Raw genomic sequence first — 25,958 nt, 5'->3', positions numbered from 1 at the left:
GTACTTTCAGTTGTTTTTTTACTTTCACTATTCAGCAGTCTGGAAACTTACAGGATACTGATTTTACAAATGTTAAAGATAAAATGCATTTATTGCAGAACAAGCAAAAGATTTACAACACAATGAGCTAAGTTAAAGAAATCATTTTATCATACACAAGGACGTAGAAAAAGAATGACAAAGATTATTCTTTTTAAAGGTTTGGGAATTAAAAATGAGATCAATCTATCTTGTTTAATTTAAGTTTATTTTTATTGCAAAACAATAATAGCATAAAAGTATTATTGGTAGAAATATTCAAGTAGAAATAGCAGTAAATTAATTAGACTGCATCTGTTCAGACATGCAGTGGGTGAAATCACAAAATATTAACTTAGGACTGAACTCCCAGCAATATGTAGTGCTACTATTCAGTGCCAGGAGAGCACAGGATTGTTATTACACAATGTACATGTAGGAAGAAAATCCAAATTTCCATTGCTAAATCCATTTTTATACAAAGAGAATTTCTATGAAAGATCATTTTAACCCAATCCCGATGTGATTTAGATGCACAATTGAACTGCAGGCAAATTGGGAGATCCGCACTGCTAACAAAATGTGAAATTATCCACTTTGATAGGAAAAACGGAAATGCAGAGAATTTCGTAAATGGTGAGAGACTGAGAAGTGTTGATCTCCATAGGGACCTGGGTGTCCTTGCTCATAAGTCACTGGAAGTTAACATGCAGGTGCAGCAAGTAAAATTAGGAAGACAAATTGTATGTTGGCCTTTATTGCAAGAGGAATTGAGTATAGGAGTAAAGATGTCTTGCTGCAATTGTATACAGCCTTGGTGAGACTTCACCTGGAGTATTGCGTACAGTTTGGTCTCCTTACTAAGGAAGGATATACATGTCACATGCCATAGAGAGAGTGCAACAAAGGTTCACCAGACTGATTCCTGGGATGGCAGGATTGTCTTAAGAGGAGAATTGAGGAGACTGGGCCTGTATTCTCTAGAGTTTAGAAGAATGAGTGGTGATCTCATTGAAGTATACAAAATTCTTACAGGACTTGACAGTGTTGATGCAGGAAGGATGTTTCCCCTGGCTGGGGGGTCCAGAACCAGGGAGACAGTCTCAGAATAAGTAGTAGACTGTTTAGGATTTAAGATGAGGAGGAATTTCTTCACTCAGAGGGTGGTGAATCTGTGGAATTCTCTACCCCAGAGGGCTGCGGAGGCTCAGTCATTGAATATGTTCAAGAAAGAGATTAATAGATTTCTAGATATTAAAAGATACCAAGGGATTATGGGGATAGTGCGGGAAAACGGCAGTGATGCAGAAGATCAGCCATGATCTAGCTGAATGGCGGAGCAGACTCGCTGAATGGCCTGCTCCTGCTCCTATTTCCTGCGCTCCTTTCTTGGTTATTTCTCAAGGTGTAGCACCACTCCCTCCAAACAAAAACAAGCAGGTGCAGATCAGCACACACTCCACCTTTTGGTCACACTTGATGCCTTTTTCTGCTCCACCATAATATGGCACCAGTCTACAGTTGCCCTTCTCCCCTCATATGTTCCCTGAACAAATCCTGCTCCTTTCACCCAATTTCCTATTAAACTGCTGACTAATCAACTTCCTTCTGTGACCCTCATGCGAGTTGACATTGTAATTGGTTTCCTCCTCTCCCTTTCAAAACCAACATCATCAAAAAACTTATCTTCAACCACTCTGTCCTTGCAAACTACCGGATAATTACTAAACTCACTTTTCTCTCCAAAGTCCTTAAACACGTTTTTGCCTTCCAAACCCATGTCCATCTTTCCTAACAAATTCCATGTTTAAGTGTCTCCATTTATGTTTTTGTCTCCACAATGACATCCTCAGCAATTATGCTGCATTAACCCTCCTCATCCTCCTTGACCCTTTGACATGATCGACAATACCAGCCTCCTTCAATACTCGCCTATCATCCAAATCAGTGGCACTGGCCTTACTTGGATGAAGTCTTGCCTATCACAGTATCTCCAAAAATAGCACTGCTTCCTGCCCTGTTACCCTAAGAATCTAACCCCAGCCCTCTACACTTCCTCAAATATAAAAAGGTGCCCCTTGGCAACATTATCCACAGACCATCGGGTCAGCGTTCACATATATGCTGGTAATACCTAGCTGTTCCTCTCCACTCTTCAGCTCTGACGAAGGATCACCAACCTGAAATGTTAACACTGCCCACAGGTGGTGCCAGACCTGCTCAATATTTCCAGCACCTTCTGTTTTTATTTCAGTTCCGACAAAGGGTCACCAACCTGAAACAATGGGCTGAATTTTATGCCATCTTAGCAGGTTGGATGGGGGCGTGGGAGCGGCATAAAATTGAGCAGTAGGCTCCGGGAGGCTTTCCCGCCCCGCTCCCACCTCTGGCCAAATTTACAGCGGTCGGCGGGGTGACCGCCCACCCATTCCAGGCCAATCAGGACTCTTAAGTGGCCACTTAAGGGCCCTCGCACGTCTCCATGGATATGTTACCCGTGGCAAGCAGGCGTGCTTGGGACGTGAAAGGCCACCAGCGATAGCTGCCGGCCTTTCTGTGCACTGGGGGGCAGGGGGTGCCATGGCAGTTGGGCACAGGATGCCCGATTGAGGGCCACCCCTGCCTCCCAACCCACCCCTGGGACCCAAGACACACCCCCGTCCCCCCTAAACAACTACCCTTGCCTCACCGCCACAACTGATATCCTCCTCCCCTCCGCCCCCACAGCGATACCTGTGGTACACCACTGGTCACAAGCTTCCACTCACAAAAACAACCCTCGACCATCACCCTCTGCCTCCTGCCACTAAGCCAATTTTGGATCCAATTTGCCAAATTGCCCTGGAACCCATGGGCTCTTACCTTCTTAACCAATCCGGGACCTTATCAAAAGCCTTACTGAAGTCCATGTAGACTACATCAACTGCTTTACCCTCATCTACACATCTTGCTCATAACTAGATCTACGTTGTTTTAATTTATACCAAAGGAAGAAAGAAAATAATGGCAGCAAAGGCAGAACAGACATGATACTCACTTTGCAGAAGCAATCAAATTTGCACTTTGCAAACTATTTTCAAAGTCTGTTTGTATGAGCAAAATTTTGCTTCCTTGGCTGGAATCAACACAGTGCCTAGAGACAAAGAAAACATTTGAGGACAGCATAGGACAACATTTGGTTTACATCTGAACAGTGAAGAAGCCAGGATTAAGGAGCTCTCCCCTTGAGGAATTATTGATTAGTACACCAGTACTAGTGACCCTCATTATTTTTGTTGTAGGATTATCTACCATAGAAATAAGGCAGGAAAACTTTGATTACAACTCATCGAAATAACAGCATCTATAATAGCGCAGATTCCCCATAGCCTGCAGTCATTACAAAATACATTAATTGATTACAAGCTACTTTTTAGGACATATTTTTACTGCAATTATATTGCTTGCATACTCATCAATATGATGTTTTAAGGAAAAAGTGTTTTCCATTTTTATTCTGTTCATTATATTAGTTCCCCAAACATCAACACAATTGTCATTTCATTTTAAAAAGGAATCAATTATGGATTATAGAGAAGTTTTGACTGTAGTGGAGGGATATAATTGTTACTTATTAGCTGAAGGGATATAGGCAGAGATTCCAACAACAGTGAAAGATAATCTATTGTAATGCTTCGAGCGAAAGACAGACACATAATGGGCATCTTAAAATTCAAACCAAGCCAGTTAAAAGCAACTCCAGAAAGAAAACAGCTATGAGAACACGGAATCCATTCCATATTAAGGTATAAATACAGCACCAATTGAGGGGTTTAAAAAGGAGAAAAAATTTGGTAAGGGTATTAAAAGATTTGGAAAATTTGGTAAGGAACTGTGATTAAAAATTGGCTGAGTTTGCCGACAATGCTACCACTAGGTGGCGCTGCAGTGGCACATGCACAATTGCAGCATGTGTTGCTAAAATGTCACAGTCTGCGACTTCAGGCAGCTGCCAGGACTAAAGATGGCGCTGCTCAAATAATCACACAAAGGCACCCTGACCTAAACACATGGCAGCACACAATGGCCAGAGGGAGAAAGCGAGCAAGTGGGCCGGGGACAGTGGGGGGGGGGGGGGGGGGGGGTAGCGGAGCAGGTCGTGAAGGGGGGTGGGGGGGGAGCAGTGAAGTGAGGGGGCAAGTGAGTGGAGCAGCGAGGGGGGTGCAAAGCGGCCGAAGAAGCGGTGCGGCCGGAGAGAGCAGCAAAGTGGGGTGGGGAGCGGAGCAGCCGTAGAGAGCAGCAAATGGGGGTGGGGAGCAGAGCAGCCGGAGAGAGCAGCAAATGGGGGTGGGGAGCGGCAGAAAGAGCGGAGCGGCCGGAGGGAGCAGAGAGGGGGGAGCAGAGCTTGACGCATGGGTGAATACCCGTTAGCCTTGTATTGCAGTATGCGTAAAGCACATGCGCAGAGGCCAACCGGGCGCGTTGCCCGAAGATGCACACATCACGCAATGACGTCTTCAGCACATGCGCTAACCAGTCCTGGCAAGTCCAAACGCAGCGCACACGCAGAGAGCAGGAGCCCGTCTGCACATGTGCGCACCTTGGCGCAGCCTGATGACTTCAGTGGCCGGCTGCGTTACCAGGAATCACTTTGTTAAAAAATAAACGTGCTGTGACTAAATAAAATAGTATAACCGGTTTGATTTGACAAATGGTGCACTCCTATATGCCTGTGGAACATTTTGACATTCTGGACCCTTTCCTAAACAAGAAGGAAATAAATCCAATTATTGTAACTAAAAAGAATACTTGGACTAAGTTTAAAAACTCAAAATCTCTTCATCCACTTCGTGCAGAACAGTGTGTGTTCTTTGTGACACTGGCAAAAAAAAATGGCCTTTTTGTTGCGTACTGCTGCTGTCACTCATTGAAGCCAACTGCCAATTAGCAGGTAACAGAGAAACTTAATTTCAAATTTAATTTGAGTACCAGCAGAAAACAAACCTTATTTTCTTCAGAAACGAATGTTCTGTGTCGAACTGCTGCAGTGAGCAATAGAATACAGTCTGAACACTGTCACTTACTTCCCTTTGCAACAATTCAATGTCAGAAGCTGTTAGAAGCCGTGAATAAGTTGTAATCTGAAAGAAAGAATAGGCATTTCTTTAATTATGGATAAGATTACATTGAACATCAAGATCCTCCTGCTCTGTCCCAATAAAACCTATGATTAAATAGATGTAGATTTTTCCAGTTTTGACACCAGCCATGGGCTTAGCAAGCAAGACCAAGATTACCAATAAACTCATTGGAGTTTAGAAGAATGAGAGGTGATCTTATTGAAACATCTAAGATTCTGAGGGGCGCAACAGGGTAGATGCGGACAGGATGTTTCCCCTCGTGGGGGAATTTAAAGTTGGGGGAGAGGGGGGACACAGTTTCAAAACAAGAGGTCCCCTTTTTAAGGCAGATGAGGAAGAATTTCTTCTCAGACAGTTGTTAATCTTTGGAATTCTCTTCCCCAGAGAACAGAACAGGCTGGGTCATTGAATATATTCAAGGCTGAGTTATACAGATTTTTGATCCACAAGGGAGTCAAGGGTTAGGGGGGCAAGTAGAAAAGTGGAGTTAAGGGCACTATCAGATCAGTCATGACCATATTGAATGGCGGAGCAGGCTTGAGGCGCCAAATGGTCTACTCCAGCTCCTATTTCTTATGTTGTGTTACTACGTAGTAGGAAACTGTGTCCCAATAATTGACATAGAAGCTAGTTATAGCATAGAAAATTATGCTCATCATTGGAAGTAGCTTACCTCAGTGAATACTGCCCAATACTGAACTTCGGAATTGGCGTGAGAATGGATGAAATCCGCAAGGGAATCATGATGCTGGTCTGCAAAGTATGTCTGCATTATCATGTCAGTTTGATATGCAGCCAATTCCGAACTAGTTAAACGAACCACAGAATCTGGGGTGGCACAATTCAACAATACCCATTGTGCTTCTTTGAGAATTTCCTCGCAAGAACCTACAGTCTGCTTCAACCTTTGTGTTGTTTGTAAAACAACAGATGCACACGTGTCAGAGTGATAGCCAACAAACACATCAGATGGACTGTATTCCTGCTGCCTTCCATGAATTGAACCATTTCTGGGTCTGACTGCTGTGAAAGTTTGCACCCATTGCTTCAATTGTTCTACAACACCCCTTTGATTTCTATCAAGGACTGTGTTAATATCAAGATAATGCTTCTCAAGCCTATTGATAAGTGGAATTGGGAACTCTTTGTAGACTACCTCCTTCTCTTCTATAACTATCAGTCTGAAATCTGGGTGGACTCTGCATTTGACTCTATGAGTCCCCAAGCCTAAGTCAACATACTTTTGTCCTCCAAGGTACACGTAATATTGATTCAACGCATCATACAGGCTTTCGTAAAGATTCTGTAGATTTAACAGAACCACCATTTGTCCAGTTTCCATGCAAATCTTCACACGGTTGATGTTTCTGCAAATCTGAGTGTATTCTTGATCTTTGGGAAAACTGGACCCAAAGATTATCTCAGGCTGATGTTTTCTGGAGAAAAACATCTGCTGAAGTATTTGAAGAGCTGCATAGTTTTTGGTTAGAATGAGCAGGTACCGACATTCGCTGTCATGAGAATCAGCATATATGTTGTGATTTATCAGTTCCAATGTGTCGATGCTATCATGGGAGGCATTCTGGAGTACAGACTTGAAAACGTCCATAACATTAACATCATCGCTTCCACTGAAGTTACGCAGCACAATTTTCACTAACTGCTCTGGGGTTGGTTCCAATTTGGTGGCTTTTGAAAGTGAAAAGACCATTTTTATTAAACTATAATAATCGCGTAGCCCAAAAAACTCTTTACTTTGCTTCTTGCAAATAGCTAGATACGCTTCTGCAAAGCTCACAAACAAACCAAGCACTTTTTTTTGTATCACAGGATCAGAAGAACAGATCCCTTTGGCACTTTCAATCAGTTCTTTTTTGTCCGGATCCCCTCGTGACACAAAAATTCCTCTATTCATTTTAGCAGGATCTAGAGCCCAGTTGGATATCCCAATGAAACCAACTTTTTTGTGTTTAAGGGGGTCATCATCGATACATCCATCTTCCAAAAGTGGATGAAGAGTTTTCAGTGGCATTTTCGGAGAATCTTCAGCGAGGCCAATTTCATCCAAGACAACAACTGAAACATACTCATCAAGGTTCTTTCCTTCTTGGAAGCGTGCACACTGCTTAAATGTATTAATGATTCCTTCAGGAGTGGAATGAGGACTGCACTGAAATGACACTAAATGGATCTGTTTTAGGCCTTTATACAGTTCAGAATGAGCTGCTTGACCCTGCATGGCATCCGCTACAATCGTTTTTGCAAGGGACTTTGAACTGCCAGGCTTTCCGACCAAGAACAGTGGGATTTTAAGTTCAATGCAAATGACCATCATGAAAACGTTTTCTTTCAATGCTGAATTCCTTGCAATTGTTTCGCGCACTGGTACACCACTCAATAAAAGATCCTGGAGGAGCACAATTTGCTCCATGAATTTGGCAGGATTATTGTACGGTGCAGGGAGATGACGGCAGATGACTCTTCGATATGCATACTTCTTTTCTAAACATGCATGATAACAAACTCCGAGTGCCAACACTAAGCACCAGATGACATCATTGTTCACCGCAAAGAGTACATTCCTATTGGTAAAACCTTGTGACTGTTTCAATTTGTTCAACAGCATCTGGCGACGGCTGTAAAGCCAACCAAACACTTTCATGCATCTCTCCACATCTCGAAGACTGACAAAACTGCATTCATCTTGCTGATGTCTCATGAAATATTGTGAAGCTGATAAAACATTTACTATGCATTTAATATTGGTAGAGGGAACTAAAATGGACAAGGTCAGCCTTTGAACAATTTGCTGGATATACATCTTCTCAGTGACATCATTAAGTTGCCCAAAATCCCACACTAATGGTATCATACTTGGCGGTAAAGCCTGTACACGATAAACGAGTTGCCTCAAAGGAATAGATCCCAGTTTATCTTCTGTTTCTTCTGCTCGAACTCGGTAACCTAGCCCAGCTGACTCTAAGCGCTTGATCATCTCATCTGTATGTTTTCTGTAAGGATTGCAGGCTGCTATTATCTGCAAACCTGTATTGGGAGTTAAAGGCACTCCTTCAATCATTTGGTCACAAAGAACTTCCTTAATGCAACTAACAGCTTCAGTTGTATTGGCTTCATCGAAGAAGAGAATGGTGTCAAAATCAAAATTCGCCTTGTTGTCCATTGCAAGAGCTTTTGCATTTTTAATTTTTGAATAGATCATGTCTGCAGTTGTTCCACCATGAACTTTCACTAGTTTCATGTTCTCAGTGTTAGCACCAACTTTCCGCAACTCGCATAAGAATTTGATCAGCCTGGTCTTGCCACAGCCAGTCTCTCCCATGATGATCACAGGAATGCCACACCTAAAACGCATGTGAATCGCAAGAATTTTTAAAATATTATCCGTGGTGAGCTCATAGGTTTCGTCAGGGTCCATTGGCCACTGAATGCCCAATACTGTGCAAAGACGCTCAATCTTTTCACTACGTGGAAGCTGGTCAAAATCTGTGTTGAATGGGACTCTTTGCAGCAGTAAACCTTGGTACAGCTCACGGGTCATTATATTTGGTTTAATAATCTTGCCATTTGATGGGTTTATAGCATCAATCCCACCCTGGTCATTTTCTCGGAGGTGGAAACCAATGAAGGTCATGGACGTATGATCATCATTAAAGAAAATGTATGGATGTGGTTCAGATTCCCATTTTTTCCTAACAAGAAATGGTGCAAGATCTTCTTCAGTAACACCTTCTAAGTTTATAGCTTGCCTTCCTGGGCTCTGGTCTGAGATACTTAGAGAAGGCGTTGCAAAATCTCTTGCCATCAAAATCATGAAATTAACAACAAAATTTTTGAATCCTTGCAGAGTATCTTTGATGAAATTGAAGTCACAAAACACAGAGGTTTCACAGTCCTTCAACTGCAGGTTAAGAAAACAGGCAAAATTCCGCAATTCGGACCAAGAAGGATCCATCACTCCACAATAGATCAAAAACAGCTGAAGGCACTCTACATGGCTGCCTTCAACAGTTCCCTCCAGGAAACTAAAGGTATCCAGGTTTTCTTGGTTTTTGAATCTTCTGAGATACTGATATGGTCTTTGAAATGTTTCGCTCTGAAATTCTTCATTATCCACGAGAGGATCAATGTCATTCCATGACAGATTTTCAGATTTCCTTACTTCCAGTTCAAGTACTTCTTTTGGTGGTCTACAGTATACTTTTGGGAAAACATCCAGAAAGCCATGCTTTGGGACTTGGGCACCCTGAAATTTAAAAACAGATAACTGATCAGAACATTATTCTGAATCACTAAATGCAAACACTCTACTGTTCTTTCCATCTATTCAGTTCTTTGGCTTTTAAGAAAGTTTCCTAGTTTTTACAGAAAGATGCCCAACAGCAAGTAATATTGCACAATTGTATTCATGAAAAATTAAATTTTGATATTTACTTACATTTTTGAAAAGTAGGTCTTTTCTTTTAGATTTTTTTTTCTCAAAAACAAAAAAGAAAGTTCTGTTCTATAGCGATCACCAAGATTGAAAAATAAGGATAGTGCAGGAATCCCCCAGGAGTATGACACTCTCAAAGAGGTATCCAGCACTGAACACCAGAGGGGACAGTGACACACTGAAGGAGTGTAATCCCGTGCTTGGCACTGTGAGGCAAAGGACCTCATAGAGGACTACAGCAAAGTGTACGAATGCAGCAGTAATTGGGGATTTGATAGTCACAGGCTGACAGGCAATTGTGTTGCAGTTGACAGGAGATTGTGTGGGATGTTGCCTCCCTGCTGTCAGGGTAAGGGATACTACAGAGGCAGTGCAAGGCATTCTATGAGCAGAAGTGGAAGAGCCAGAAGTTGTGGTCCATGTCAAAAACAATGACATCGGTAGGAAGCAGGTTGAGGTTTAATAATTGGAATTAAAGGAACGAGGGAGAAAGTTAAAAAGCAGGGCCTCAAAAAGGGCAAGTTCTGGATTACTCCCAGTGCCACGTGCTAGTGAGAGTAGAAAGAGAGGATATGGCAGGTTAATACGTGGCTAAAGACAAGGTGCAAGAGGGAGGGCTTTAGACTCCTAGGACATTGAGGCCAGCTTTGTGGCAGGAGGGACCAGTGCAAGATGGGCAGGTTCCACCTGAACAGAGCTAGGACTAATAGTCTTGCAAGCAGGTTAATTGCTTTAGGGGTGGATTTAAACTAATTCAGCAGGGATTTGGGCACCAAGATGTAGTACTAGAAAGTAGAAAGATAGTGCACAGAGGACTTCAAAAGTCAGTTTAGAGTTTAAAAATACAGGATCGGCGGTGGGGGGGGGCGGGGTCACAGAAAATACAGAAAAGGTCTAAAAGTTACCTTTGGAGTGCATGTGTGTAAATCATGAAGTGTGATTAGTAATGTTGGTGAGCTGCAAGCACAAATAGCCACATGGAAACATGATGTGGCAGCAACAACTGAGATTTGGCTCCAAAAAAGGGGAGGATTGGATGCTTAATATTCCTGGGTACAAGGTATTCAGGTAAGATAGGGAAAGAAAAAAAGGAGTAGCAGCAATTTTGATTAAGGAAAATATTACAGTGCTAGAAAGAATGTTCTTGAGGGGTCAAAGACAGAAACTATTTGGTTAAGAAACAATAAAGGATGATTAGGCTACTTGATGTATTTTCTAGGCCACCAAATAGTGGGAAGGAGTTTTTTTTTAAATATTTGTTTCATGGGATGTGGGTGTCACAGGCGTGAGTTACCTTCTTGAACCACTGCAGTCACTCTGGTGCAGGTACATTCACAGTGCTGTTAGGGAGTTCTAAGACTTTGATCCAGTGACAATGAAGGAACAGCGAGCGATACAGTTCCCAGTCAGGATAGTGTGTGGCTTGCATCAGAACTTACAGGAGGTGGTATTCCCATGCACTTGCTGCCCTTGTCCTTCTAGGTGAAAGAGGTCACAGGTTTGTAAAGTGCTGTCAAAGGATGTGTGGTGAATGGCTGCAGTGCATTTTGTATAAGGTACACACTACTACCACTTTGCGTCGTTGATGGAAGAAGTGAACATCTAAGATGATGGAAGGCACAGATTTGCAAAGAAATTACTGAGAGGTGCATGAACTACAGAGTAGTGAAAACGGGAGAGCCTAACTACCCCAATATTGAATGGGGTGAGATAGTACTAAGGGCATAGAAGGGGAGGAATTTCTGAAATGTGTTCTGAATTTTCTTGATCTTGATGCTGCCTGCCCAACGAGGAAGGAGACATTGCTGGATCTAGTCCTGGAGAATGAAGTGGGTCAAGTGGAGAATGTCGGCGAGCATCTTAGGAATAGTGATCACATTATCGTAAGGTTCAGCTCAGTTGTGCAGAAGGACAAAGAGTAATCTAGAACAAAAATACTTAACAGGAGGAGGGTTAATTTCAGCAAATTCAGGAGGGACCTGGCCTGGAAAAATTGGAGTCATGGACTGTAATGGAACAATGGATAGCCTTTAAAGAGGAGACAGTTCAGTTATAGTCAAGGTACATTTGCACAACTAAAGCTAGAGCTCCTTGGATGACAAAGGAATAAAGAGAGTAGGATGAAACAGTAAAAAGGGGGCATATGACAGATGTCTGCTTGATAATGCAAGAGTGGATCAGGTTGAATATAAAAAATACAGAGAAGTGTAAAAGGAAATAAGTGGAGCAATGAGACAGTACAAGGATAGATATGTTGATAAAGGGAATCCAAAGGTCTTCTACTGGCATATTAACCTAAAAGGATTGTCGGAGAAGCGGTGGGGCCAATTAGAGACCAAAATGGAATCGGGGTCTAATCGCCTGTGCACTGCAGGAGAATGGAAGGGAGAAAGTAGTTCTTCCATCATGGAAAAAATACCTGAATAAAAAAATAAAAATGATTGGGTCTTCAACACAATGGAGTGAACCTTGAGGAGGGCAGGCTGTGTAGGCAGGGGCAAAATGGAGTTTCTGTCAGGAAGCCCCACAGCATGCGTGGTTTTGCTTTGCAGCCTGTAGGTTAGCCTATTAGCCTGTTTGGGTTCCAGTAGGGCAGGGAGCACTCTGGAGGTTACAGCCACAGGCAAGATACCTACTGCTGGTAGTGGGCACGCACCCAATTGCTGACCCTAGGGAGGAAGGGGGGAGTGTGGGAATGCGATTATCTTCTCCCCAGAGGTGTCGTCACCTCCATTCAATTGGGAAATCTGGTCAGCCAGGTTTAAATCTGCAATGCAGGTTAAATCAGCGGCTGCGGTCTCATTCAAATATTTAATTGGTCAACCTGCTTCCTGGGAGGCAGGATGGGGTCACGTTTGAGATTTTTAAAGTTTTGACTGCCCACTTGACCTCAACCCACCTGTTCCAACCCAATATGTTTAAGAGGAGTAAAAAAGCATGTATGATGGTATATTTGGAGCAAAATAGGAGGAATAAGAATTCAGAGGTGCCATGACCACACAACAATTTGCATTTATAGCACATCCTTAATGTAGGAAAATGTACCAGGGAGTACTGCAGGAATATCATAGATAAAAATTGAAACCAAATTGAACCAAAGAAAGTAATATTAGGAGAGGTGACTAAAAGGTTCAGTCATACAGGTAGGTTTTTAAATGTGGATCATAAATGAGATCAATCGAGAGATTGAGGGATTTGGCCGAGGTGGGGGAGAATTCCAGAGCATATAATTAGACAGGCCAGGCAGGGCAAAGGGAGTGGGGGGGGGGGGATGTAAAAAAAGCCAGTGTTGTAGTAACAGAGTTCTTTAAGGTTATAGAGCTGTAGGAGGTTATAGAGATAGAGACAAGTAAGGGCATAGGGGGGATTCAAACACAAGGATGAGAATTTTAAATTGAAGGTGTTGATGCACTGGGGGTCAACATAGGTCAGTGATCACAATAGTAACGGATGAGAGTGGGACTTGGGATCGGTTAGGATACTGGCAGCAGAGTTTTGGCTAAGCTCATTTATGGAGGGTGGAAGAAGGGAGTTTTAATATGCCCAAGTCAGCCTCCCTTGAACTTAAGGGAGAAGGAGTGAAGGTGGGGCCATATCAAGGGAGTGTCTAAGATGAGAGGAAGCAAGGGTTTTACTGGAACAAAGACCAGAGGTGGGGACGTGACGAAATGGATTGACAGCTGCAAGGTCAAAGGTTAGACTGTTGAGAATTTTAAAGTACCGCTGTAAATGACTTGCGGAATAGTTCTTTCCAGGGACAGACACACAACTAACTGAGACGGGAAGGTAGAGGTAAGGGATACAGAGGGATACGCAGTAAGGGGATGCAGTTGAGAAGAGACAGTTACCTGAGTGAGACATTTGCCAGAGTGAATTTGGAAATTTGGTGCACATGGGCATTCGGTGCAGAGGGGGAAAGAGGGGCTCCTTTTCCTATCTTTTTCAGCCTTTAGCAGTTGGTGAGTCTTCTTCCTTTGACTCCAAGGTAGGCAAGTGCAAGTTTCCGTTACTTCAGCTTGAATTATTAACTAATTAAAAAATAAGATTGTACAGAGAAGGCAGGGCAAGTGGTGTGCTGTAACTGCAGCATGTGGGAATCTGTGGAATGCATGCAATCCCAGACTACCATGTCTGCAGTTTGCATGACTTCAGCTCAGAATTGCTGAGCTGGAAATGGAGTTGCAGACATTGCGGAACATCAGGGAGGGGGCAGAGTTACCTGGACACTTTGTTCCAGGAGGCAGTCACATCCCTTAGAGTAGGGAAAACATTAGAGATGGCCAACAGTCAGCGACAGGAGGGTGTGACTGAGAGCGAGGCAGGTAGGGGGTATCAGCAAGTAGTGATGGAGGACCCTCAGCCCCTGACTTGTCCAACAGGTACAAGGTCCTTGCTACCTGTGTGGATGAAGAGAAGAAACTGCAAGATGGATGAGCTGACTGACCATGGCACCATGGTGAGAGATGCCATTCCAGTGGGGGGGGGAAAAGAGGAATGTGGTAGTGAAAGGAGAAAGTGTAGTCGGGGATAAATACTGTTCTCGGTAGCCACGACCGGGAGCTCCAACGGCTGTGTTGCCTGCCTAGGCGAAGGCCATCTCCTAGTGTATGGAGAGGAATCTAGAGTGAGAGGGGGAGAATGCAGTTGTCGTGGTCTATGTGAAAACCAATGACACAGGTTGAACCAGAAATGATGTTCTGCTTAGAGAATTTGAGGGGTTAGGGTCCAAACTAAAACGCAGAACATCAAAGCTAATCATCTCCAGATTGTTACCCGAGTCATGTGCAAACTGGCACAGGGTCAAGCAGATTAGAGAACTAAATACGTGACTCAAACAGTGGTGTGGGAAGAAGGGGGTTTAGATTTTTGGGGCAGTGGCATCAGTACTCAGGGAAGAGGGAGCTATTCCGTTCAGGCTTCACTTGAACCAGGCTGGAACCAGTGTCCTGGCCAGTGACATAACTAGGGCTGTGGACAGGGCTTTAAATAGAGGGGGGGGGGGAGAAAACAGGGTTTGGGTATAGGGAAATTTAGAAATCCAAAGAGAGAGATCAGGGCATCGAATCAGGATAGTGATGTGGGTAACTCCCAACAGAATGGGACAGGAAAGGACAGAGTTTAACAAAAATTGTACATTGGCAAATAGGGTCATTGCAGGGAATAGAGGTTAAAAAAATGAAATTAAAGTTCCTTTATCTGAATACACAAAGCATCTATAATAAGATAGATGAACTAGTGGCACGAATAGAGGTAAATGATCCACATCTAATTGCCATTACCAAGACATGGTTAGAAGGAGATAGAGGTTGGGAAATGAATATTCCAAAGTACACAATATTTCGGAGAGACAGACAGAATGGCAAAGGAAGAGGGATAGCCCTGATAGTAAAGGATGGCCTAAGGACATGAATAAGAAGGGATCTAGCCGCAGAAGATCATGAAGTAGAATCAGTTTGGGTGGAAATTAGGAATAGCAGGAGTCAGAAAATACTGGTGGGAGTAGTTTACAGGCCCACTAATATTATTGGACAGAACATTAAACGGGAAATTAGTGGAGCATGTAAAAAAGTAATGTATTAATTGTGGGGGACTTCCATCTGCAAATAGACAGGGGCAATCAACTTGGCAACAATGGTCTAGAAGATAGAGGAGTTTGTTGAATGTTTTGGTGACAACTTCCAGGAGCAACATGTTGTAGAACTGACTAGGGATAAAGCTATCTTAGATCTTGTACTGTGTAATGTGCAATGAAGCAGGGTTAATAAGCAATATCATAGTAAAAGATCTACTGGGAAATAGTGATCATAATCCCATTGAATTTCATGGGACGTTTAAAAGTGACACATTTCAATCACAAAGAATAATCTTAAACTTAAAGCCAATTACGAAGATATGTGGGGAGAACTGGCTAAGATTAATTGGGTAAATAGGCTGGAAGGTATGGCGGTAAATGAACAGTGGAAAACATTTAAAGAAATAATTCAAAGGATTCAAGAAAAATATATTCCGTTCAAAAATAAAAACTCATCAAAAAAGACCCTCCTCCATGGCTCACTCAGGAAATTAAATAGAGTATTTAGATCAGAAGAGGCTTACAATGTTGCAAAAAATATGAAGTCTGAAGATTGGGAGTGTTTTAGAAACCAGCAAAAAGCCACCAAAAAGTTGATAAAAAGAGAAAAAAATAGAATGAGTAAATTAGCCAGCAATATAAAAACAGATTGCAAGAGTTTTTATAAGTACATAAAAAGGAAGAGAGTAGCTAAAGTAGATGTTGGTCCCTTAGAGGCAGAGACAGGAGAAATCATCATGGGGAATGAGGAAATGGCAGAGGCATTGAACAAATATTTTGTGTCTGTCTTCACAGTAGAACACACAAGTTCGCATACCAGAAACAGGCAGTCACCTAGGGGCTTAAAAGAGTGAAGAAATTAAGGATACTGATATCAGCCAAGAAAAAATATTGGAGAAGCTTGAGGGACTCAAATCTGACAAGTCCTCGGGATCAGATAGCCTATATCCTAGGGTTCTAAAAGAGTTGGCTGCAAAGATAGTGGATGCGCCGTCTATGATTTTCCAGAATTTCTTAGATTCAAGAATGGCCCCATCAGATTGGAAGTTGGCAAATGTTACACCGCTTTTCAAGAAACGAGGTAGAGAGAAAACAGGGAACTACAGGCCAGTTCGCCCAACATCAGTCGTTGGGAAGATGCTGGAAACTATTAAAGTCTTAACATTGCATTTGGAAAAACAAAGTATGATTAGAACAAGTCAACATGGTTTTACTAAAGGCTGATCCTGTTTGACAAATTTATTAGAGTCTTTTGAGGATGTAAATAGTAGGGTAGATAAAAGGGGAACCAGTAGATGTACTATACCTGGATTTTCAAAATGCATTCCAATAAGGTGCCACATAAAAGATTAGCAGGCAAGATAAGGACTCATTGTGTTGGGGGTAATATATTAGCATGGATAGAGGATTGGTTAACAGACAGGAAGCAGAGAGTGGGCATGAATGAGGCATTTTCAATTTGACAGGCAGTGAATAGTGGGGTGCCACAAGGATCAGTGCTGGAGTGCTGGGACCTCAGCTATTTACACTCTATATTAATGACTTGGATGAAGAGACAAAGAGTAATGTGTCTAAGTTTGCTGATGATACAAAAGCTCAGTGGAAATGTAAGGTACAGGGAGGATGTAGAGAGGCTGCAAAGAGATATAGACAGGTTAAACGAGTGGGCAACAAAATGGCAAATGGAGTATAATGTAGGGAAGTGTGAAGTTGTTCACTTTGGTCATAAAATTAGAAAAACAGAATTTTTTTTTTAAAAAAGGTGTGAAACTGGTAAGTGCTGATGTTGAGAGAGACTTGGGGGTACTCGTACAAGGAACGCACAAAATTAACATGCAGGTGCAGAAGGCTGTTAGGTAGGCAAATGGCATTTTGGCCTTTATTGCAAGGGCACCAGAATGCAGGAATAAAGAAGTCTTCCTAAAATTGGACAGGGCTTTGGTGAGACTGCACCTGGAATACTGTGTGCAGTTTTGGTCTCCACATTTAAGAAACGATATACTTGCACTGGAGGCAGTGCAGTGAAGATTTACTAAATTGGTCCCTGGGGTGAGGGGGTTGTCCTATGATGAGAGGCTTAGTAAATTGGACCTATATTCTCTGGAGTTTAGAAGAATGAGAGGCGATCTCATTGAAACATACAAGATTCTGAAAGGGCTTGACAGGGTAGAAGCTGAGAGATTGTTCCCACTGGTCAGGGAATCCAGAACATGGGGACACAGTCTCAGGATAAGGGGCCAATTATTCAGGACTGAGATGAGGAGAAATTACTACACTCAAAGGGTTGTGAATGTTTGGAATTCTCTACCCCAGAGGGTTATGGATGCTCCATCATTGAATATATTTAAGGCTGGGATAGACAGATTTTTGGTCTCACAGGGAATCAAGGGATATGGGAGTGGGCAGTAAAGTGGAGTTGAAGCCCAAGATCAGCCATGATCATACTGAATGGTGCAGCAGGCTCGATGGGCCATATGGTCTACTTCTGCTCCTATTTCTCATGTTCTTGAAGTGATCAGAGTTGAATATGGATAGCAGAAATTAAGAGACGACAGGATGGCAGTGAACTCAGGAGAGTATAAAATGAGTTAAGACGGAGGATTGAAATCATCAAGGACAATTATTCAGCGGCGAGATTGAGGGAAGAGGAGGGAGGATATTGGATGAGAATCTGAGTAGGGATTTGGTTGGGTTCAGGGGGCAAATTCCAGAGCTTAGTGCCCAGACAGCTGACAGCATGGCTGCCAATGGTACAGTGTTTAAAATCAGATGTGCAAGAGACCAGAATTGGATGAGCATGGACATCTCAAAGGCTTGTATGCCCAGAGGAGGCTACAGAGATACGGAGGGGCAAGGCCATGGAGGGATTTGACAAGGATTAAAACTTAAAATTGAGGTGCAGCCAGACCAGGAGCCAATGCAGGTCAGTGAGCACAGAGGTAATGTGCGAATGGGACTTGGTGTGAGTTAGGATACAGGCAGTAGAATTTTAGATGAACTCCAAGTTTATGTAGGTTGGAGGATGGGAGGCTGGCCGAGAGAGCATTGGAATAGTCAAGCCTAGAGGTATCAGAGGCACAAATGTACGTATCAGCAAATGGGTTGAGGTCGAGGCGAATCCGTCCAATGTTACAGAAGTGGAAGTAGTCTGTTTTGGTGATGAAGCAGATGTGTGGTCAGAAGTTCATCTTGGAGTCAAGTACGACACCAAGGTTCCAAATGGTCTGGTTCAGCCTCAGTCTGTGGCTAGGGAATTGACTTTGCAGAGGGGAACACGCAATTGGTCTGCCTAGTACATCTCTACTATACTTACTTGTCTTGCGTGTTTCCTGAAAAAGAATCCTGACCCCTCAAGCATTTCTACAATATACATGTGGCATGGCTTGCACTTCCACATTTTTCCATCGGTGCCCATCAAGTACTGCAAGATGAGTAGTTTGAAAAGAAATTCGCATAAACCTTTCTGCACCTGAAAGAAAAATACACTGTTAGCAGCTAAATGTACAGTGCAAAACAAAATACTAACATTTAGGATAGGCAAACAATGAGTTTTAATTGGAATTGAGATAATTTACCTATCATAACTACATTTATTACAAGATCATTCAAAAATGTGACTATGGCACAAAATGATCAACTACAAAAGATAACTTGCTCTTGAATATTCTTAACTGATCTAATTTTATAATGTGGAATGCAAAAACTGGTAAAGCAAATTTAATATATGTCCTATAAACACAAAACATTAAAAACATACCAAAAATCTCATAAAGACACTATAAACTTACACTATTGGTCAAATAAGACAGAATATTGGGCTGAAAAAATATTGAATTTTTTTTTTTCAGTACAATAGTTCTATTCCTGCAGTACGTATTTTCAGCTAATGGAAGTAGTCAACATAAATTTAAAGCAATGTACCGAATAATAGTGGGGAAGTTACTGGAATCTAAAATTAAGGACAGTGACTGAGCACTTAAAGAAATTTGAGCTGATTAGAGACAGCCAACATAGATTTGTAAAGGGTAGATCATACTTAACAAACCTAACTGATTTTTTTTTTTGAGGAAGCAACTAAAGTAATAGATAGGAGAATGCTTATGGATGTAGTTGATATGGACCTCCAGAAGGCTAGATTATAAACTACAGTAAATTTTGTTACAGCTGTACAAAACCCTGGTTAAATCACATCTGCGGTACTGTGTACAGTTTTGGGCACCTCACCTTAGAAAGCATAAATTAGCCTTGGAAAGAATGCACCATAGATTCACCAGAATATTAAATTAGGAGGAGAAATTACATAAACTAGGCTTCTATTCCCTGGAATATATAAGGTTAAAGGATGAATTAATTACAGTTTTCAGGATTTTGAAAGGAATTGATAAAGGTAGATGGAGAGAAACATTTTCCACTGGAGGGGCAGTTTAGGATAGGGGGATAAAACCTTAAAATCAGAGCCAGGCCATTCACGAGAGAAGTTAGGAAACACTTCTTCACACAAAGGGTGGTAGAAGTGCACAACACCCTCCAACAAAAAGCAGTAAGTAGCAGCTCAATTAGCAATTTCAAATCAGATCAATAATTTTGCTAGAAAAGGTTATTAAGGGATATGGTACTAAGGCGGGTGGATATACTTAGGATGCAGATCAGTCATAATCTCACTGAATGGTGGAACAGGCTTAAGGTGCTGAATGGCCTCCTCCTGTTCCTATACTAATGAAGTGGTACTGCAACTGCCTCCATTTATGACTGAAACATGCATCAGGTTTGACAATTTTATGCACTACAAAATGAACCTGCAACAATTGCTTCACATACGTGAGATTTATAACTATTGATTTTAATAAGACATGCTTTCTCAGGCTGGTTAATGTTTTAAAAAATGTGCTGAGAAAGCAGTGCATAAGGATAGCCTGACACCCAGTTGACATGAACTTTTGTTTTTTGTCAACTATTTCCAAGATCTGAAGTATGATTGCTTCAAGAATGCAACAATAATGAAAAGTTAGACAGCTTTACGCTATGGATTTATGTCTACTACATATCCAGATTACAAAACTCAATTTACACAGCGCAAGTCAGAGCCACAAGAGATTTCTGTCAGCTAAATTCAGGATGAATAAAGAAAAACAATTCTATAACTTTTTTTTTTTAAATGAGCACATTCACAAACCCCTAGGTATTACTAATTTTTAAAAAAGCATTAAAAGGAAAAAAATACTAGTGTCGTAATCTGAATTTTATAACTTAAACATGCATCACATAGAGAAATAAAAAGCTACATTCGGTGTGGATTCTGTGAACAGTTCATTCTTTGAAACCAAACTTACCGAAGAAGTGATATCAAAGTGAAATATCATGGGCTCATTCTCATTTGCTGATTTTATAAATGACAAAACAGTCTGCAGGACTTTATTTTCATCTACCCGTGGCTCTATCAGCCGGATGGTTTTCAACAAGTTATCCTTCCTAGTTTGCTTCTTTAATGTTTCATGTAGTCTCTTCACATAAAGTGATTTCCCTTTTGAAACAAAGAGTATTTAAATAAGCCTCCATTTAAATTTTAAAAAACTTTCCAGCTTTCCTTACAATCCAAACAAAAAATATTCTGGGACAAATCAAAGTCAGGTCTTTAGCAACAGCACATCCATCGCAGTTTAGCTGTACAGGCTACCATTTTCTCCACGACTGATGATGTGTTTAAATCAGTCACCCAAATTATTAAAACTTGCATTAAAAAGTAAGACAACATACCAACACATCTTTACTTCATACAAATTTGGCATAATTTCAAAAGACTTCTGTAACTTTTTATCAATTAGAAACATTGCTAGTGAACTTTGGTTCTTAATATTCCTTATTTTAAGGTATGCTACTGAGTAGTCAGTATGGCATTTACAAAATAAAACTGCATAAATGGGTAAGCAGATCATAACTATATGAGCAACAATTTATTTTAATGTTTCACACAATCACAAACTTAGTTTGAGATTGTATACACCCATATTCAAACTAATGAGCAACTCCATCAATGGTTAGTTCATTCCTTGCTCTCAATTTTGCATATATGGACAGAATTCCTGGTTTGTCATTCTTTAAAATGTCTGGCAGTTTACAGAAATGTGATGACAATAGGAAAGGAGACTATTCACACTGAATGAAGAATAGGTCCAAAGGCAAAATAATAATAAGCATCCAACATCAGAATTTGAGATAACATAATGTGCATGTTCTATGTACGAAGTTTATATTTCAATAAGGAGGAATAAGTTACATATTAAAAATCTGGTCTTTGTGGACTTCCCGTTTATTAAATTTTACTTCCTTTTGTCATTACTTTTCACATTTTTGTGCCAGTTTAAATTCCTAAATCCATATTTATAACGGAAACTGCCTACGTAAACTTGTCACTTTATAATTATATCCTCTCACCAGTGGTAACACTTGAATACCTCAATTTTGCACCTCCCAGCTCCTCAGCCTGTATTGCAGAAAAATGTCTTTGCATCAAATAACTTAGGGTCCTTATTTTTCTATCAAAATCAAAACTTTTATACAAAAATAAGGAAATAATGTACGACTTTAAAATGGGGTCTAAATTTCACCTGCTTCCTCTGGCCCAGTTATCCCTGCCCCTTCATCCCATTTCACTTCAAGACTATTTAGGTACCACACCATGACTGACTGATCAGTTAAATGTGAAAGTTATAGCGTTCAATAAAAGTATCAGTACACAGTAATTAAGAAATGCATGAAAATAAAATGTTGTACCGTACATAAGTCCTCAAATGTAAAATGAGGCACTGAAAACAACTTTAAATTGAATGTAATATTTGAGGTGAGGGATCTCAGTGCTTAGATCAATTTTTTTTTTTTACACCATATTACAGTAAAACTCTACCCCAACCACACATCTTACTAGCAACCTCAGAAAGTATATATTCATTACTATGAATTGATCTATTTCCTACCATTATTATCTCTCAATGAGACAGTGACCTTGGTCCTTACAGTTCAATTGCGAGTACTATTGTACTATAGATGCACATCTACCAGCAATTTATTTGAGATTGCCCAAACTCACTTCACTTAAAACTTTATAGCCAGCAAAAATAGGGAAGCTTCAGCATGTTTAATCACAAATTGTTTTTATTTTATAGGATCTTACCAACTCCAGCTCTCTTTGAAGATATGATCCTTACAAACATCCTATCTGTAAACACAGAAGCCGCTGATGAAATGCTTGATTCAATTATGTAGTGCTTCTCCAGATAACTCTGGATTTTCTCTAATGGTTCATGTGGGATTACGTGCACCTTGTATCGACTAAATGCAGATGGAATATAGCAGTGCTCCCTTTCACAATTGCATAATATGACCATCTTATAATCTGACTGACTCTGCAATTCCAGACTTCTGAACAGTTCTTCGCACTTTACACTGACGTCATAAGTCAGCTCATCTGCATACAGCAGTGCATATATCTTGGAACCTTTGTCACCAGTCAGGCACCGCCGCAGAAACAGCTCCATCTGTTCGTATGTAGTTTCAGTTGTGCAAAGCAGTACTTCATCATAAGCAGGCAACGGCTGATTGCTGGAGTACATATAAATGCATAAAGCAGATGTAAGTAATTCAGAACGTGGACAAACAACGAGGTTAGGACGACCTGTCTGAAAGCCAGATGGAAGAGTTCTTGCAACTGTTTGCTTTGTGTCAGCAACAATATCAAGAAGTTCACCGAGGGTGCTGACACCAAGACAGTGGGACAGAAAGTAAGACATATTCTTCATATAGTGCTCCCACAGCAAGTCCATCTTTTTTTGCATGTCTCTTTCCTTGGCTATATCTTGGATACCTGCTTTTGTCTTCAGAAAAGTTTCGCTATTACTCTTGCCACCAGCTAATGGCTGAATACTTGCGTTCAAATTTCCTCCAGAAAGTTTCCTCAGAGCTATTCTTACATCTTTAGCAGTACAGTTAGGTTTAATGAAGGCCAACATCATCAGGACATGTAGACTGATGCAACTCTGGTCAAATAACTGAGTGCTGAGGTAAACAATCTGCTCAGCAGTGTAGAAGTTTAAATAATAATATTGGGACCTTTGCTGATCCATATATTGCTTCCACACTTCCAGATAGGTTTCCATCTTTTTACAGAGAATGGGAAGCTGTTCGGTAACATTTCCATTAGCCTTAATCTCACGAACTTCCTCCAAATTAAAATTAATGATTATGCAAGCGTCATTCTTCCTGGAACAATATACTTCTGCTTTCCAGTTCCTAAATAGCATGTTGCCAGCCGAAGACAGACTGATGAAGGACACTGCAAGTCTTTGAACACTGGCAAATACCTGCACACAAAAAAATTTATTTATCGCCTGCAACTGAAATAATGCTGAGAAAGATTACTTGTGTAGATGCACAATAAAATAACTAGACTCTCCAAATATATCCTTTACTTTGTATATAATTGACAAGTTGTAGCAAATAATGCCACCATAATCAGAGGCTCTCAGCAAAGTCACAAATAACTGCACAACTTTCATGTTTAGCTCTACTAGCCATTGAGGTGAAGGTCTCAGTACTTTTGAATCTTGTGATTTCTCATATAACTTTTTAAACAATTACAAGATACATCAATACATTTTTAAAACTTTAACAGTAAAAGGGACAGAGTTTTAATTATGGACCTCAAGTATAAAGTACATTTTGACCTGGATAGACAAATAGTTTTATAGAAATCAACATATCACTGTACTAGTGCATTGTTATAAACACTAAACTGATGAAATTAAGCTTTCTATCATAATTTAAAATGAAACCAAACTCTCATTTAATATTTCTCACCTTTTCATATTTTTGTGGGAAATGGGGCTGAGGTGTTCCTGCCACTAGCCTAGTTGGGAATGGATAAAACCAACAGCGGTTGGTAGATTTGTCTGGAAAGTAACTTCGATTCAAAACCACAACCTGGATTTTACCAGACACTTACAAATACACCAGTATTCAAAAACAAGTTTTACAGCGTTGAGCTTCCAAGTCTCCATGAAATTAAAAACTAAATCACTAAACCACATGGATGTAACAAATGCTTTAAGATAACTGGTTACCTCTACAAATCTTTCAACTTCTTCCCGTCCATGATCTCCTTTGCCTGACATCAGCATGAGTTTGTTCTGCAATTCTTTCAATTCGTCGAGCGTGTAACTTCGCACCTCCTCACTGTCATCGTGCATTTCTGACAGATTTAATATGATAGCTGACCCTAATGAAAGCTATGAAATAAAATAAAAGATTAACAACTCACCTCAAAATGGCTTTTAACTTTTGCTTTAAAAACTATTAAAAGCAACTTTTAATGGCTAATTTCAATACCCCAGTATATACCAATAATCTCATATGACCAGAAAGCTAACATTTTACAGGCTTAAGATGACTTGCATATTAAAAATGCAACAGATTTTAAATATTTAGCTACTCATCTTGCTTTTCTGATACATGGTGCATTCCAATTTCGTGAATGTGCAAAATTTGGAAGTTGAAAGATTTAGGTGCAGAGATCTCAAACATCATCTTTAAAATCCAAATAACAAGCAAGTTTTATTTTTTAAAAACACATTTTTTGGGTTGAAATGGTCTTTGAGTGGAGATGGGGTGAGATTAAGAAAGTAAGTAGTGATTGCGAAACAAAAGTAACCTGGAAAAGTAGTGCCCATACAGCGGTATGTAGGGACAGGATTGGTTGCAAGCTAAATGACCTAGAAGTTAACGCTATTGAGTCCAATGAGTCATAGTGTCATTACAGCACAGGGAGAGACCATTCAGACTATCAAGTCCATGCTGGCTCACTGCACAGCAATTCAATCGGTCCCATTCCCCTGTTCTATCCCCATAGTCCTGTACGTTTATTTCCCTCAGCGCTCATCCAATTTCCTTTTGAAATCATTAGTTTCCACTTCCACCACCCTTGTAAACAGCAAGTTTCAGGTCATTACTGCTCACCGCATAAAAAAAATTTCCTCACATCCCCTTGTATCTCTTGTCCAAAACCTTAAATCTGTGTACCCTGGTCCTTGTACCATCAGGTTTTCTTTGTCTACCTTATTCTAAACCCATCATAATCTTGTACACCTCTATTCTAATCTCCCCTCAATCTTCTTTGCTCTGAGAACAACCTCAGCTTCTCCAACCTAACCATGCAGCTAAAATCCTTCGTCCCTGGAACATTAAGATAATCTCCTTTGCACCCTCTCATGGACCCCCACATCTTTCTATAGTGACCAGAACAGGACATCTGAGAACGAGACATATTTCTTTTCTCATTTTCTGTCTTCTGCAGACTCACTCAAGCCTATGCAGGGAAAAGCATAAAAGAGACAGAGTCCCAACTTAAGCTAATATTGTCCAGCTGCTTTGGAAGAGTACTTGAATTGATGCAAGTGCTTTTTATCAACAGAATGCCTATGCATTAGATGGTTTCTGAGTAGCTCACTTACATACATCAACATCTTATGCTAGGCAAATGCAACAATGACAAATTATGATAGACCATTTACACAGACGGTGTATTGATGACAGCTGCTAACAACAGGATCACCACAGTTTTCGTGATTGTTATTAGAACATAGGATAAAATTTTGAATACCGCCCAAACACACAATTCTACAACGATGCTAACTTGCTTCCTGCAATATCTTGCACTTGTTTTTGTGGATCAATATATTATAATTTTGAACAATTATAAAAAAAGCAAGACGACGACCAGCAATTGACCTCAGGGGAGGTTACTTAA

At 40.8% G+C, this 25,958-nt stretch overlaps 1 protein-coding gene across 1 annotated transcript in view; it reads right to left on the bottom strand.

The window, feature by feature from the left end:
- Positions 1-25,958, bottom strand: part of rnf213a (ring finger protein 213a) — a 237,406-nt gene that overhangs the window by 67,703 nt on the left and 143,745 nt on the right. Inside the window, exons 24-30 of the mRNA XM_068058651.1 lie at positions 24,277-24,441; positions 22,332-23,517; positions 20,494-20,684; positions 18,477-18,632; positions 5,812-9,402; positions 5,002-5,138; positions 3,056-3,151 (exon numbers count right to left, since the gene is read on the bottom strand). Coding sequence (XP_067914752.1) covers positions 3,056-3,151; positions 5,002-5,138; positions 5,812-9,402; positions 18,477-18,632; positions 20,494-20,684; positions 22,332-23,517; positions 24,277-24,441 — 5,522 coding nt within the window. The remainder of the gene's footprint in view (positions 1-3,055; positions 3,152-5,001; positions 5,139-5,811; positions 9,403-18,476; positions 18,633-20,493; positions 20,685-22,331; positions 23,518-24,276; positions 24,442-25,958) is intronic.

This window comes from Heterodontus francisci, chromosome 26 (assembly GCF_036365525.1).
Source record: "Heterodontus francisci isolate sHetFra1 chromosome 26, sHetFra1.hap1, whole genome shotgun sequence".
NCBI lineage: Eukaryota > Metazoa > Chordata > Chondrichthyes > Heterodontiformes > Heterodontidae > Heterodontus > Heterodontus francisci.
Note: the sequence above shows the minus strand (reverse complement) of the source record. Positions and strands in the feature narration are given on the sequence as shown.